The sequence below is a fragment of the Mauremys mutica genome, chromosome 4, assembly GCF_020497125.1.
Source record: "Mauremys mutica isolate MM-2020 ecotype Southern chromosome 4, ASM2049712v1, whole genome shotgun sequence".
NCBI lineage: Eukaryota > Metazoa > Chordata > Testudines > Geoemydidae > Mauremys > Mauremys mutica.
Genome location: NC_059075.1, coordinates 129,905,227 through 129,918,079, shown reverse-complemented (window position 1 = coordinate 129,918,079; position 12,853 = coordinate 129,905,227). Strand labels below are relative to the sequence as shown.

Here is a 12,853-nt window from a genome sequence, read left to right as displayed (position 1 = left end):
TGCAACATGCCCAGCCCCAAGCATTCACAACTCCTAAATCAGGCCCCAAAACACCAGATTAGCTTAAAAATCAGGAGAGTTTGTAAAAATGTTGGGTTCTGTTTCTTTGCCTCCTAGGTCACGTTTTCCAGCTTTCCCTCTGCAACCAGGACTGGATGCTTTGTTGTTAAATGCGAGCCGAGGTCCTCATTCACTCCCATGACTCCGGGAGCTGGGGCTTTAGGGAAAACGCTAAATATTGCAAGACTGACAAAAAAAATCGTGAGAGCTGGCAACACACTGCATGTGTTTCCTCCCTTCCACTAGCTCTCCACACTGACAGCAAGAAAACAGGCTGCGTGCAGAGGGGGACCTGTCCCCTCCCGGGAAGTGTGTGCCCGACTTGGCTTATGTGTATGTATGTCACTGGCCTTTGCTGAGGAGCATGCCTATCACACGCTCAGGCCTACGGCTGTGACACTGAGGCGCTGCAGAGGGCATGAGTGGGGCTGGCAGCACTGAGGAAGCCATAATGGGGTCTGGTGCGGAGTCCCAGCTGCAGAACGTGCAGGACATGCCCAGGTACATGCACAGAGAGTGAACCTGAGCTCCTGATGGGAGGCCCCTAGGCCTGCTCTAGTGCCCCATCCCCAGCTGCCAGTGAGTTTACAGGGACCCCGGGGGGCGAGGAACCACCCCCAGTCGTGGATACCATGAGGAGCTGAGCCCAGCTGTGCACCGACCACATCCTTAGGGGCCAGCAGACGGGATGTGGAAATGCCCGTGTTTCACCAACAGACTCACTCTGTTTTGGAAATAGCTGAGAGCGTGCACCTCCATCTCCTTCCAGGGCTGAGTGATTCACGCCCATCCCAGCCGAGCGGGAGGAGCAAGGGGAGCGATGAGAGCACACAAGAGGCATGAGTCTTGCCTCACACCTTGGTCCCGTTGCAGCTCATAGGGGTCAGCGCAAGCCTTGGCTTCGCTCCGGACATGCATGGAGCCCGTCCCCTGCGGTTCTGGTGCAGATAGTCTCACCCACCCACACTTCCCCTTTGGGGGAGTGACCCCTCTGGAGGTATGCATCCCATTCCAGAGGAACCTGCCTCTGATAAGGAGCTGGCACCTTGGCCCACATTCGTACCTGCCAGTGCCGTGCTCCACGTCCTTCCTGCTCAGCCCATAAACAACATGCCTGCCAGGAGCGGCTGGAGAGAAGGAGCCCTGGCCAGAGGCAGCACATACCTCAGAGCTGTGTTTTACAGACACAGAGCGAGAACCAGACGCTTGAACGTGTTTTTTAAAAGCCTAGAAACCTGGTCCCTGCAAAACCCACAGCAGCAAAGCCGCGATGAACAGCAAGTGCCCAGAGCAGCACAGGCCACAGAGAAATCCTGCTTGTCTCCCCACGGGGTTCCAGGCTCATGCAGGGTTCCACCCTCCCTCCACAGGGTTCCAGGCTGCAACTTCTCTGCGTTTTAGGCTGTCTCCCCACTGCATTCTGGAGGGCTGCCTCGCAGAGCTCCAGACTGTCTCCCCTCAGGGATGGGTCTGTAGCCAGCCAGGTCCAGGGACATCGAGGGGTGATGATAACCCTTCCCCGTTCAACACACCCTCCTGCGTGAGGCCAGAGCAGCATGGGGGGCAGGTGTTCTCATCCTGACTGTGAGAGCTTTGCAAAATACTTGTGTCAAACTCAAACCAGCTGGAGCAGAGCAAGGTTTGAGGGGCAGTGTTTTCCCAGAGCTTCACCTGGGCTGTGGGCGCTTGGTGAACAATCTGGGGAGCCACCAAACCACACCCCGAGCCACCACGGCCACTCTCCCACCAACAAGGCCCAAGACCTCATTGTTACTTAGGAGGATAAGGAAGGTTGAGGGAGTGCCATGCCATACAAGGCAAGAACCATCTGGCACTAGGGAACTGGCCTCTCACTGCCAGGCCCTCAATGAAAGGTCCCAGGGTGGATGGGGTGGAGGATGCTCCATGGAAGTGGTGGTTTATCAGCCCTGCAAAGGGAACTGCACAAGCACTTTGCACAGGGGGTGGCCTCCCCCTGCTTACAGGGCCAGCATGGGGCCTGGGCACCCCTGTAATGCCACCTAATCCTGACGGTGAAGCCACAGCCTGGCGCGGGGGGAATCCTAACCCCAGGGGGCAGTGGGCTGAGAGTGGGCACAGCCCCGCTGGCTCCCTGCCCCACACTAGTCCTTCCTGTCGGTGCTGCTGCTGTGATTTCTAAGCTGTTTGCCACCTCTCAGGTCTTTGAGACCCTCCATTGATTCTAATCTCAGGCTCCCAGGCTTCATCTGAGAATCCCTTCTTCTCCCTGGCAGTCCAGCAGCCCAGGCCACTGTGCAATGACAGGGCAGCGCAGACTGGGGAAGATAGAGAGACCCACTGGGTCTGTCTGTGACCTGCAGCCCCCTTTGCATTCATCACAGCCCAGGCTTGTCTCTGCTGTAGCACAAGGGACATGCCATGGGTCTCCTTGCTGTGGTGTACTGGAAACTGGTTACAAAGGACAAGCCATCACTTTAAGCTTGAGGGATTTCCTGGTCCTGCTTGCAGGCTAGGGGCCTCAAAGGGAAGCTGTGTGATCTGCGTCAGTCAGCAGCCTGGAGAGAAGCAGCCTAGAAAATGATGGGATGAGTTGTGCCTCTCTGCCTTCAGGGAGCAGCCTGCTTTGTCGCTCTCTGGTTTATCACTATGAATTCTCAGAAATAAAGGAGTGGGACGTTGCAACATTCCAGCAAGAGTATTTGCTTTTATCTCACTTCTCTGTGTGCAAGCCATGAAACAGAACATGTCCAGTGCTCCCCTTCAGATTGTTACACCTCTCGTTCAAATGTTTCGTTTCAATCCCCAGCGGTCATTTTTAATCACATAAAAAACCCTTTACAAGGAGCATTCAGGACATGGCTGCTTTGGGCCATCAATCAGTTCTCTTCCTTCTTTGGGGCAAGGTGGCCACCCCCCACCCAACAAATGATCACAGCAGAAGAGCTCTCCCTGTAACATTTATTGGTCCATGTCACAAAATTACCACTCAGCTTGGCCTTCACATGGAGGCCCAGGATGGGCACAGCAGGTGCAATAGAGGGTCTGTGGCAGATGGGGGGAAGCCCAGGGCCAGAAAAACAGAAGGCTGCAGGTCAGGATTGAGGGGCATTGGCAGAGCTGTATGTGGGGGAGCCTCCGGCTGGAATAGCAGGGGGCTGCGAATCAGGACTGAGGAGCATCGGCAGATCTGTGCATGGGAGAACTTCCCCAGCACACTGCCTGTGTCAGACCTGTCTCTCTGGGGACCTTCACCCTGCCTCCGTTCACCCCAGACCAACCCCCACAAGGTGAAGACGCAAACCAAGCAGCAGCAGCGTGCGGAATGGGCACCGTTCCAGACACAAACCACCCTTTGCTGTCAGCGGCCCAGGTGCCCGCATTGTCAATTGTCCCGACACATCAACAGCAGCGACTCTCCATCCTGGCAGGAGAGCCGGCATGACCCAGTGGGGCAGGGCGTGTGAGCGCTTGCACCGTCTGTTACAAGGGGAGGAATTCATTCGGGGCTGTGCTCACAACCCCTCTGTCCAGACAGGTCACCAGCTGAGACAGGCTGGCACCTTCTCGCTGAAGCCTGTCATCACACAGGCCCCAGCCAAACTGGGGAGTGGCACCACACAATCACTCTGCTCAGGAACCCGCCCCCACCTACACCTGACATCCCACCAGGCTCAATCTCTGGATGCTGAAATTGAGCATCTTCAGCTTGGATCTCCAGCTACTCCAGTCCCGCAGGAGAAGAGACATAGGGCAGCTGACTTCCAGTTCAGCGCAGCCCCAACCAGCTCAGCTACGGGGCAGCTTGTCGCCAAGGGATGCGCCTGTGGATCACACAGATGCCTGGCTGAGCCTTGGCAGCAGAGCCATGGCAGGTCCGGCGGATGGGATGGGCTCCCCAGCTCACTAGCATGGTCGAGTCCCTTCTGGCGTCCAGCCAACAGCAGGCTGATGAAGCGCGAAACAATCCTGCTTTGGTTCTTGCTTTCATCCTGGGCTTTTATCCCCCAGGTGCTCCCCTTCCTGCCTCTCCTGCAGGCCCTCGACTGGGCCAGTGGGCCCTGGATCCCTGGGCCAAGCTATCCGGAGAGCTTGGAGAACAGTGCAGCAGCCTATGTCTGTTGGGAAGCAGGAATGGCCCTGCAGGGAAGGGGGCGGTTCTCAGCAGCTAGCAGCACACGTGGTCCAGGCTCATTGGTCCTTTGGCGCTAAAACGCCTGCTGTCCCTCTTGAAGCCAGGGCCCCGCTTTCACTCACAGCCAGGGACTCCGTTCTCCCCGTCAGTGGGCGAGTGCCCCTTCGCCATCTCCGTCCTTCCCTTGAGCCCCTCCGGGTCTGTGGCCTGGCTGCTCGGGGCCGGGTCGTACTGGAACGCTGCCAAAGGGAATGCACCAGTTAGCGAGGGTGGCTGCCCAGTTCAGGGCCAGGGGACTGGCTGGCATGGGCACCTGGGAGCTCATCTGGGCATTGAGGGGCCCAGCTCAGACCTGGGGTAAGTGGGATAGACTCTGGGGAAGTGTATGGGGGCATTCCAGCTATTTACATCCGGGAGAATCTGGCCCCAGCTTGGGTTTAGGCCAGAGGAAGGAGCTGAGAGGGGGGCACACAGGGTTGTGATATAAGCCATTGCTTGTTCTACCTGAGCCAGGACAGATGGAGAGCCCAGGCCAGGCCCAGAACAGGGGGAGAGCAAAGGTGGCTTGAAGCCCCCCCTCCCTGCCCCAAACACAGGAAGGGAGTAGTGGAGAATTGGGCTCCCAGGCACCCTGCAGGATCAAGCCCTGCTTTGGGGCTGTGGGAGCAAAGAAGAGATCCAGGGGTGTTTTCCAGCTTGAGAGCTCCAAGTTCCACAGCAGCAGCGCTATGGTCACCATGGCCACCCTGAGGGACAGGGCATGCTGGGAGGGGACCTCTCCCATCCTGGGGATGCTGTCACTAGCCTGGGGGGCCCCTTGCCCCAGTCACCGGGCAGAGGGATCAGCCCTCCCAGCCCCAATCCCTCATGGAAGCGGTGCCAAGTGCCTGAGCAGCACCACAGAAATCAGCCAGGGCATTGGCACACGTGCTGGAGCAGGGTCTAGGAGCCAGGTCCGGCTGCTTCCCATCCAACCCGCCTCCCCTCCACGCTCCAATCCATCGTGGAGCTCAGGACTGCTCCAGCCAAGGGGATCTGCAGCCACCCCAGCACCTGCCCAGGTTGGAGCATACCCAGGAGGCAGTCAGCGGGACCTCGCACATCATCTCCAAAGCAGGGGGGAGGGAGTTAGGGCACTGGCAACACAGTCCTGAAACAACCGGGCTTGCCAGCTGGGATCCCAGGAGGTCAGCAGCATTAGGGTAAGGAAGGCGGACTCCTGTAGCAGGGCTCTGGCACAAGGAGAGGAGTGGATCATCAGCCCATGGACAGGTTCCAGGCAAAGGCTACGGAAACCCTGTGAGCTCAAGGCAGCACCTGGCCCTTGGTGGAGACATGATCTGTGCCTGGCCCCCTCCCAACCTGCCCCCTGCCCCTCCCCAGTGCTGCTGTGGTGGGACCATCCTTCCAGGCCAGACAGAGGCACTGAAATTCCTCCCCACCTGGGCAAGGAAACAGCAGGTCAGGGGCCCTTGGGGGAGGCTAGACCCCGACTGGCACAGTGTAAATACATGCAGCACCCCAGCTCCCCCGGAAATCCAGGCGACTTGGGGGCACCCCAGGAAATCAGGCGATAGGCCCCGCAATGAAAACAGGGAGGGAAAAGCGGGGCCTGGAGACAGAGGGCTGGGAAGGCTCTGGGAATTGCAAGCTGACTGGCGCATCACCCTTGGCATGGGCAGGGTAGCGCCCGGCACAAGCAGGGGGTGAAGGCGAGACTCAGCAGAGACCCCTCTCGGGTGCGCTGAAGGAGCGGCCCCTTTGGCTGGTAGCAGCGGTAAGTTGTTATCCTCCAGGGAAGTTTCCTTCCTCGGGGACAAGGCGGTTCCAACGCAAGGAAGCGCGGGCTGAGCCCCGGGTTCACCCCGCTGCCCTTGGCACGGATCGCTCCCTTCCGCTGGTGCCAGCCCAGGGCGCCCATCCCCGCCGTGTCCGGCCCGGCCTCACCTGCCCCGCCGCCGTGCCGGGCCCGCACGCTCTGCATGGCCAGCCGGTTCTGGTAGCGCACCAGCCCCAGGCCGATCTCCGCGCTCCAGCCGGGCTCCTCCCGCGGGCCGCGGAAGTCGATCTCGCCGCCGCTGTGGGTCACCACGGTGAAGTAGACGTGCCGCCGCTTCCACTCCACGCACTCCACCGCCCGCATGTGGGCGAAGCCCAGCTCCTTGCAGCGGGAGCCGCCGGGCTCGAAGAGCCGCAGCCCCTCCTCGGTCAGCAGGCAGCGCTTCTTCTTCCAGCGCTGCAGCAGCCCCCCGCTGCGCTTCTCCAGCATCCCCTCCTTCAGCGCCTCCCCCCGCCGGGGCATCCCCTGCAGCCTGGGCACCAGAAGCGCGGCCCCTTCCGCTTGCAGCGCAGCGCAGCCAGGCGCGATCCCCCGCGCTGCTCTGCCCGGGCTGTGTCGGTGCATGCCCCGGCTCTGCGCCCTGCCCCGGCGGAGCCTCGCCCCACGCCCCTCCTGCCTGGCGGGCACCCTTCCCAGCCAAGCGCAGGCTGGGGGCGGCCTCGGCGCGCAGCTGGGATTCATTCACAGATTGGCACACAGGCGGCTGGGGAGGGAGGCGGAGCAGCCCCGGTTCCACCCCAGTGCCTTTTGGGCAGCCTGGGCTTTCCTGGCTGCCGGGCAGCTGCAGCCCCTGGGTACAAAGGGAGGGTTAGTGGGTTGCAGGGCTGATGTGCCAGTCTGAGTCCTGAATCATTGGCAGGAGGGCAGTGTAAATCCCTTTGCTCAGCAACAACCTGAATCCGGAATGAAGCTGTTTGCACAGCAGGGGAGCCAGGCAGGGTCTGAGTCATTCCTATGGCAGCCTGGCCGGGTGGGGTCTGAGACCGGTGTGTGGCAGCCATGCCAGGCAGGGGTCTGCCCATACGACCATGCCTCAGAGGCCTGGTGCACCCAGCCTCTGCCACGCCCCTGAGAATGAACCCCAGCAGCAGGCAGGCCCAGTGGCCCCAGATACGAGCAACCTAGGGGGTTTGTGTGCAGCTTTGCCAACCCCCACACATTGGCTTGATCAGTTGTTTCACATATGCACAGCCCCACAAAGGGGCTCCCTCTTGTCTTCTGGAGCTTACTATGCGCTGGTGCTTCCCTCTGGCTTTGGAGAAGGGTGGGGGGATTATAAAAGTGGAAACACCAGGGCAGGTGCTGGGTTTGAAACCAGACCCTTCAGCATTACAGCTCAGGCCTTTGCCACTTGAGCTAAAGGGGTAACTCTTTTAACTGACAGCAGTAGTAGGTTGTCATCCGCTAACAGCACAGACACTAGAGAGAGCTCACAGCAATGGAAGGGCAAGATGACAGGCTTGGTGGGATGGCCTGTGAGGCAAGCAGCCAGCTTGGGGGGTACAGAAACCAGGGCAAACCCCTCGCTGACAGGGACAGGATGGGAGATCAGGCCCATGCAGTATAGAGATGTCACCACCCCTTCCTGTGTTGTCAGCAGGGTCTGAATCTAGGACCTTCAGCACTAAATCCACTAGCCTCTCTTGCTTGAGCTAAAGAAGCAGAGATCTGGGCAGGCAATGGAAGAAGGCTCTTAGCCACACTAGCTGCCAGAGAGGGACAAATGCCCACACTGTGCTCTTGGGTTGGCAGGAGTTAGTGGGGGAGGTGTCCACGTGCTGTCTGTGATCCAGGGTCCAGGGCCGCTGCTTGGGCTGGTGTTGGAGGAACTTGGGGATCAGTGTAGGCAGGTAAGAGGATGCCTCTGGCCAGGGCTGAGGAGAGCTGGGCTGGCTGCCAAGGGAATGGCTCAGACCCCCACCAACATTGGCACGGCTGCCATTCAAATGGCACTGGGAGAGCAGCAGGCACCTGCAAAGCCTCCAGCCACTCCCTGCATCCTAGTGACAGTGCTGCCCAGGGGAGCGGAGCGCAGGTGCTGTTGGAAACAGTCTCTCCGAAAGCAGCCACTGATCACCCACATTTCTCAGCCATCCTTAGCTGCAGGGCAGCCGCTGGATATGGCCAGAGCTGCAAATCTGTGGTAAGAATGAGACATGGCAGTTAAAAGGGCTGGGGCCGCAAATCCCAGCGGAAGCTGTACCCAGGAAGTTGTTAGTGTTTCCAAGGGCCAGTTCCTCCCTGACTTACATAGGGTAAATCTGAAGTAACCACAAGCACAAGCTGACCTCCTGGGGTTAACTTCAGTCCCACCTACCCTGTACTACATTACAGCCCCCTGCAGGAGTTGAACCCAGGACTCAAGCACCCACCTCTCCTACCTGAGCTAAAGGACCATAGGCTGGCAGGAGTAGTAGGTTATCCTCTATGTCAACCAAGAGGAATCTGACCTGCATTTTACAGTTGTGTCCCTGCCACACAGGTTTGATCTTGCAGCATAGACTGGACCAAACAAAGTCCCTGACCCAGCCTATAAGCCAAGGTTGTAGCAAGAACCAGGCACAGGGCACCACATGACTGACCAGCATTTAATCATGGTGGGGGCTGTTGCACAGAACATTTCTACAGTGTCAACAGGTCCTGGCTGCTAGATTTGGGGGCTGCAGCAAGGAGCTGGCACCATAACAGAGCTGTGTGGGGGCAGCCCAGGACTGCAGTAGCAGAGCAGGGCTGAGGGGCATTGGCAGAAGTGGGGAAAGGGAGGCAGGATGGGAGCAGCAGGGGACTGTGGGTTGAGATTTAGGGGCATTGCCAGAGCTGCAGGGGAGGGGAGCCCATGAAGCTGAGGGTGATCATTAGTCCTCAATGTCATGAGAAGCAGCAATGAAGCAACTGCAACTTGGGAAGACCCAGGCACTCGTAAGGGTTGGATTGTGGTTTTATAGTCTATCCCCTGCACCACAGGCCAGGTCAGGGTTAGCAAGGGGACAGGCCGCACCTCCTGTACTCTGTGACAATGCCAGAGCATCACACCCTGGTGCCTACTCATGACAACATGCCCCAACATGAGCTACAGCCAGAGCTCAGAATTGGCTTCTTCCTTCCCAAATCTATCTAGCCCTGGGCCTCAAATTCCCCTCTCCTGGCCTGCAATACAATCACCCCTTATGGGAATCGAACAGAGCGGGGCCCTTCTCTGCAATGACTCCACAGTGCCACCTGGTGTCAGAGACCTGTAACTGTCCCATTAAAGACTAATTTATTTGGGCATAAGCTTTTGTGGGTAAAAACCCCACTTCTTCATCTGATATCTGTTAGTCTTTAAGGTGCCACCGGACTCCTTGTTGTTTTGTGTGGATACAGACTCACATACCCCCGATACATAACTGTTCCATTGTCACCTTCTTTTCTGCACCATCACCTCATCCCAGTCCACTGGAACATTTATGTGCAAGGAAATCCCGGGAGCCCGCTCTGTGATCTGGAATAAGGGTTGTGGCCACCTTTGACTCTTCCAGAATTGCAGCTGCCATGGATCCATGCCATGCTCTCAGTAACACTTCATCCGCCCTGCAAGGGATTAAGAGGCGAGACTCCTGGGCTGTGAGGTCACCCTGCCATAGCATGGTGTGACCATGTTGCCATGTCACAGCGCGGTGAGCTCATCACACTGTTGGGTGATGTCATTGCACCGTGAGGTCAGCCCACGGGAGGACTCGGCCCTCCCACAGCCATAATGCAATGCAGCAAAGGAGAGTGGGAGAAAGAAAAAGGAGGAAAGTGAGGTGAATGCTAGAAGGGAGAGAAAGAGGAGGAAGGAGATGGGTAAGAAAGAAAGTAATGAAAACCCAGATATAAAACCACAGCCCTGACTGCTGGGTAAGGGAGTATTAGAGAGAGATCTTAGCCCATTGGCCTATTGTGAATGTTCTTGAGAGATCAGATCAGAACATAAGAACGGCCACACCGGGTCAGAGCAAAGGTCCATCTAGCCCAGTGTCCTGCCTTCCAACAGTGGCCAATGCCAGGTGCTTTAAAGGGAATGAACAGAACAGGGCAATTAATGACCATAAGCCCATCCCCTTTGTCCAGTCCCAGCTTCTGGCAATCAGCAGTTTAGGGACACCCAGAGCATGGGATCCTGTAGACATGGTGCCACCACACATGTGCACAAACAGTGATGCCTGAGATGGTGGCAGCATCACTCTGCTTCACTGCGATGACAGTGCCTCATGGCAATGCTGCTCTGATTTACAGGGCAAAACAGCAAAGGAAGGAGGGGGGAGGAGGATCCCCAGTTAGATTAGCATGGCTTTGCATGCCAGGGAGCCAGGACTGCCCAGGGAACCAAGAGCACAGCCCTGAGAAAGTACATTGTCTCTAGGAGGCACTGACTGTTGAGGTCTCCCCAGTGTGGAGATAATGCAGCAAATGTCTCCATTGGCCCTAACACCTGCATAGCCTTGGGCCCCATCTCCTTGGGCCCCATGCACGGAGCTAACAATGTACATGGGCCAAACCAACCCCAGCCAGCCCTGGCCCAGCTTGTGAAACCTGCCAGCATTTGTGCTGAATCAGGCTCAGGTGCTTCTCTTTCCCCCAGTGCAGAAGTGTCTGAGCACCTCAGAGCCTGTAATGCATTTACCTTTGTGCACCCGTGAGGGCCATTAGCTCCATTGTACAGCTGGGGAACTGAGGCAGAGCAAGGCTAAGGGATGTGCCCCAGCTCATGCAAAGCAGGGCCTTAAACCCAGGTGTCCCCAGTCCCAGGCTAATGCACTAACAACTGGGGCCCCCTTCCTACCCAAGGGAGAAAGAAGCTTGCTTCCAACAGACACGTGCCAGACTCTTAGGGGACCTCCCCATTACAGCTGGCTGGAAAATGCCACTTCCCTTTCACAAAAAACATCAGAGCTGGGGACTTGGTTGTGAGGAAACCAAGACCTTTTTAAAAGCCAGTAGCCCAGTGGTTAGGGCCCTCATCTGGCATGTGGGGGTCCTGCTCTGCCTGATTCAAACCAGTGCTGCCAGGTGATGGCCCTGGCCTAGCCCTTGGGCTATTGGCTATTTTGGGTCAGTGGGCCTCTCTCTACCCTAGGGTGACCAGGCAGCAAATGTGAAAAATCAGGACCGGGGTGTGTGTGTGTGTAATAGGAGCCTATATAAGAAAAAGACCCAAAAATCGGAACTGTCCCTATAAAATCGGGACATCTGGTCACCCTACTATACCCATCCCCCTCGAAATTCCACCTGCACCTGAGAAACCTTCTGAGCCAGGTGCATTCTGTGGGAAAACTCCCAGCCACCTCCACTCCCTATCTAAGGGCTGGGACCCTGGAGCTCCTCCTGGTATCTCAGCCTGCAGTGCCCAGGAGTCTGCCAGCAGAGGGCACAGACACTCACCCAACTCTGTTGGGTTCAGATTCTGAATTTCCCCAGCCCCTCCCTTCCCAAGGAGCAGCTGAGCGGAGCCAGTCACTTACCACCGCGGTCCTGCTGCCAGCAGGTTTAGGGGCAACTTCCCATCATTGTCATGGAGCCAGGGATCAGAGCTCACATCAATCCGCCCCACTTGTGCCAGGGTAACTGAAGGGCACGGTAGATTGGACATCACCCCCCGCCTTGTGCTTTACCAAGTCCTAGTATCAGGGGCCAGCATACCCTGCCCCTTGGCGGTGGCTGGGAACTTGGCAAAGAAACCAATACCATTAACCACAAAAAGGTCTCCGGATCCCTATGGGCCCAGCTAGGAGCCGAACCTTTGGCCTAAAGCCCAACAGAGGAGTTGCAACTCTTCCCCCCACCCCCTGTTCTGAAAGTGCCCCTTGCTCCTGGCCTGCAGCCCTCCTGCTCATTTCAGTTCTGAGCCACACACAGCCCTTGATCTCAATCCTGACCTGCAGCGCCCTGCTATTCCAGCCCTGGGCTCCACACACAACTGTGTTGCTGCCTCTCAGCCCCGACCTGTGGCTTCCCATGGCCTCTCTTTAGCACAGAGGGTGCCTATTAGGTCGAGTATTAGCACACATGCTGCTCTGTCCATCTGTAGATCTACGTCAGTGTCAATACCCCCATGTCGCAGCTGGGGGAGCTGGGCTCTAGACAAATCTCTTGGGGGCAAATGAGACCCATTCAGCCTTGTTCTCAGCAGTGTCCTCACTGTGCTCTGACAGCAGGGGCAGTTGTCCCCCCACTAGAGCACTGAGCTCCGCACCACAAACAGCTGTGGGGGCGTTTGCCCTCCTGCTGCACAACCAGGCAGGCAGAGGGAGACGTCTGGTTGTTACTGTGGTGTCCCCGCTGCATGCGAGGAGAGCACACCCTGTCACTAGCCAGGCTCCATTACTTCCTTCCTGCAGAGCTCTGCTGGCGCCATTAGGGAGACAAGCTGCCTCCGCTTGCTGCTGGGCTAAGAGGTGGGGCCTGGCTGCACAGCTGGGGTGAGAGCCCCTGCACCTCCCCACGGAGCGCTCTGATCCAGAGCAGCGGCGGCTCCAGGCACCAGCACTCCAAGCACATGCCTGGGGCGGCAAGTCGTGGGGGGCACCCTGCGAGGGGGGGAGCAGCAGCTCCAGCCTGGGGCCCTTACACATGCTGCAGTGCTTGGGAGTGAAGTTAATGAGGGCTAAGCCAGGTAGCTCTGCTATTGCAGTCCAGGCCTGACTCAGAGTCACTCCTGCCCTGGGCTTAGATGCCCACAGACCGGGCATCAATGCGGGGCAGAAACTGTGGCCCCAGGGTGAGCTTAAACTCATGCCACTTGTGACCCGAGTAGTTAATACAGTATAACCTACTTTAGTACAGCATATGGCCTGTGTCACCCATAGGCTGCTTCTAGT

General features: G+C 57.8%; 2 protein-coding genes across 3 annotated transcripts in view; one reads left to right on the top strand and one right to left on the bottom strand.

Moving 5' to 3' along the window:
* Window positions 1-12,853, top strand: part of LOC123369342 (maestro heat-like repeat-containing protein family member 7) — a 1,253,347-nt gene that overhangs the window by 739,663 nt on the left and 500,831 nt on the right. The gene's annotated exons all lie outside the window — the stretch shown is intronic.
* On the bottom strand, window positions 1,458-6,578 carry PHLDA3 (pleckstrin homology like domain family A member 3). The gene is made up of 2 exons (XM_045014424.1): window positions 6,122-6,578; window positions 1,458-4,413 (listed from the first exon to the last, which is right to left on the bottom strand). Exons 1-2 carry the CDS (start codon window positions 6,576-6,578, stop codon window positions 4,289-4,291), a joined length of 582 nt encoding a protein of 193 aa, XP_044870359.1. The 3' UTR covers window positions 1,458-4,288.

Excerpts from the sequence above, each read along its gene's own strand:
- PHLDA3 (XM_045014424.1), bottom strand. The coding sequence starts at position 6,578 with ATGCACCGACACAGCCCGGGCAGAGCAGCGCGGGGGATCGCGCCTGGC. Across the intron at positions 4,414-6,121 it reads CCGGCACGGCGGCGGGGCAG|CGTTCCAGTACGACCCGGCC; the intron begins GTGAGGCCGGGC and ends TCCCTTTGGCAG.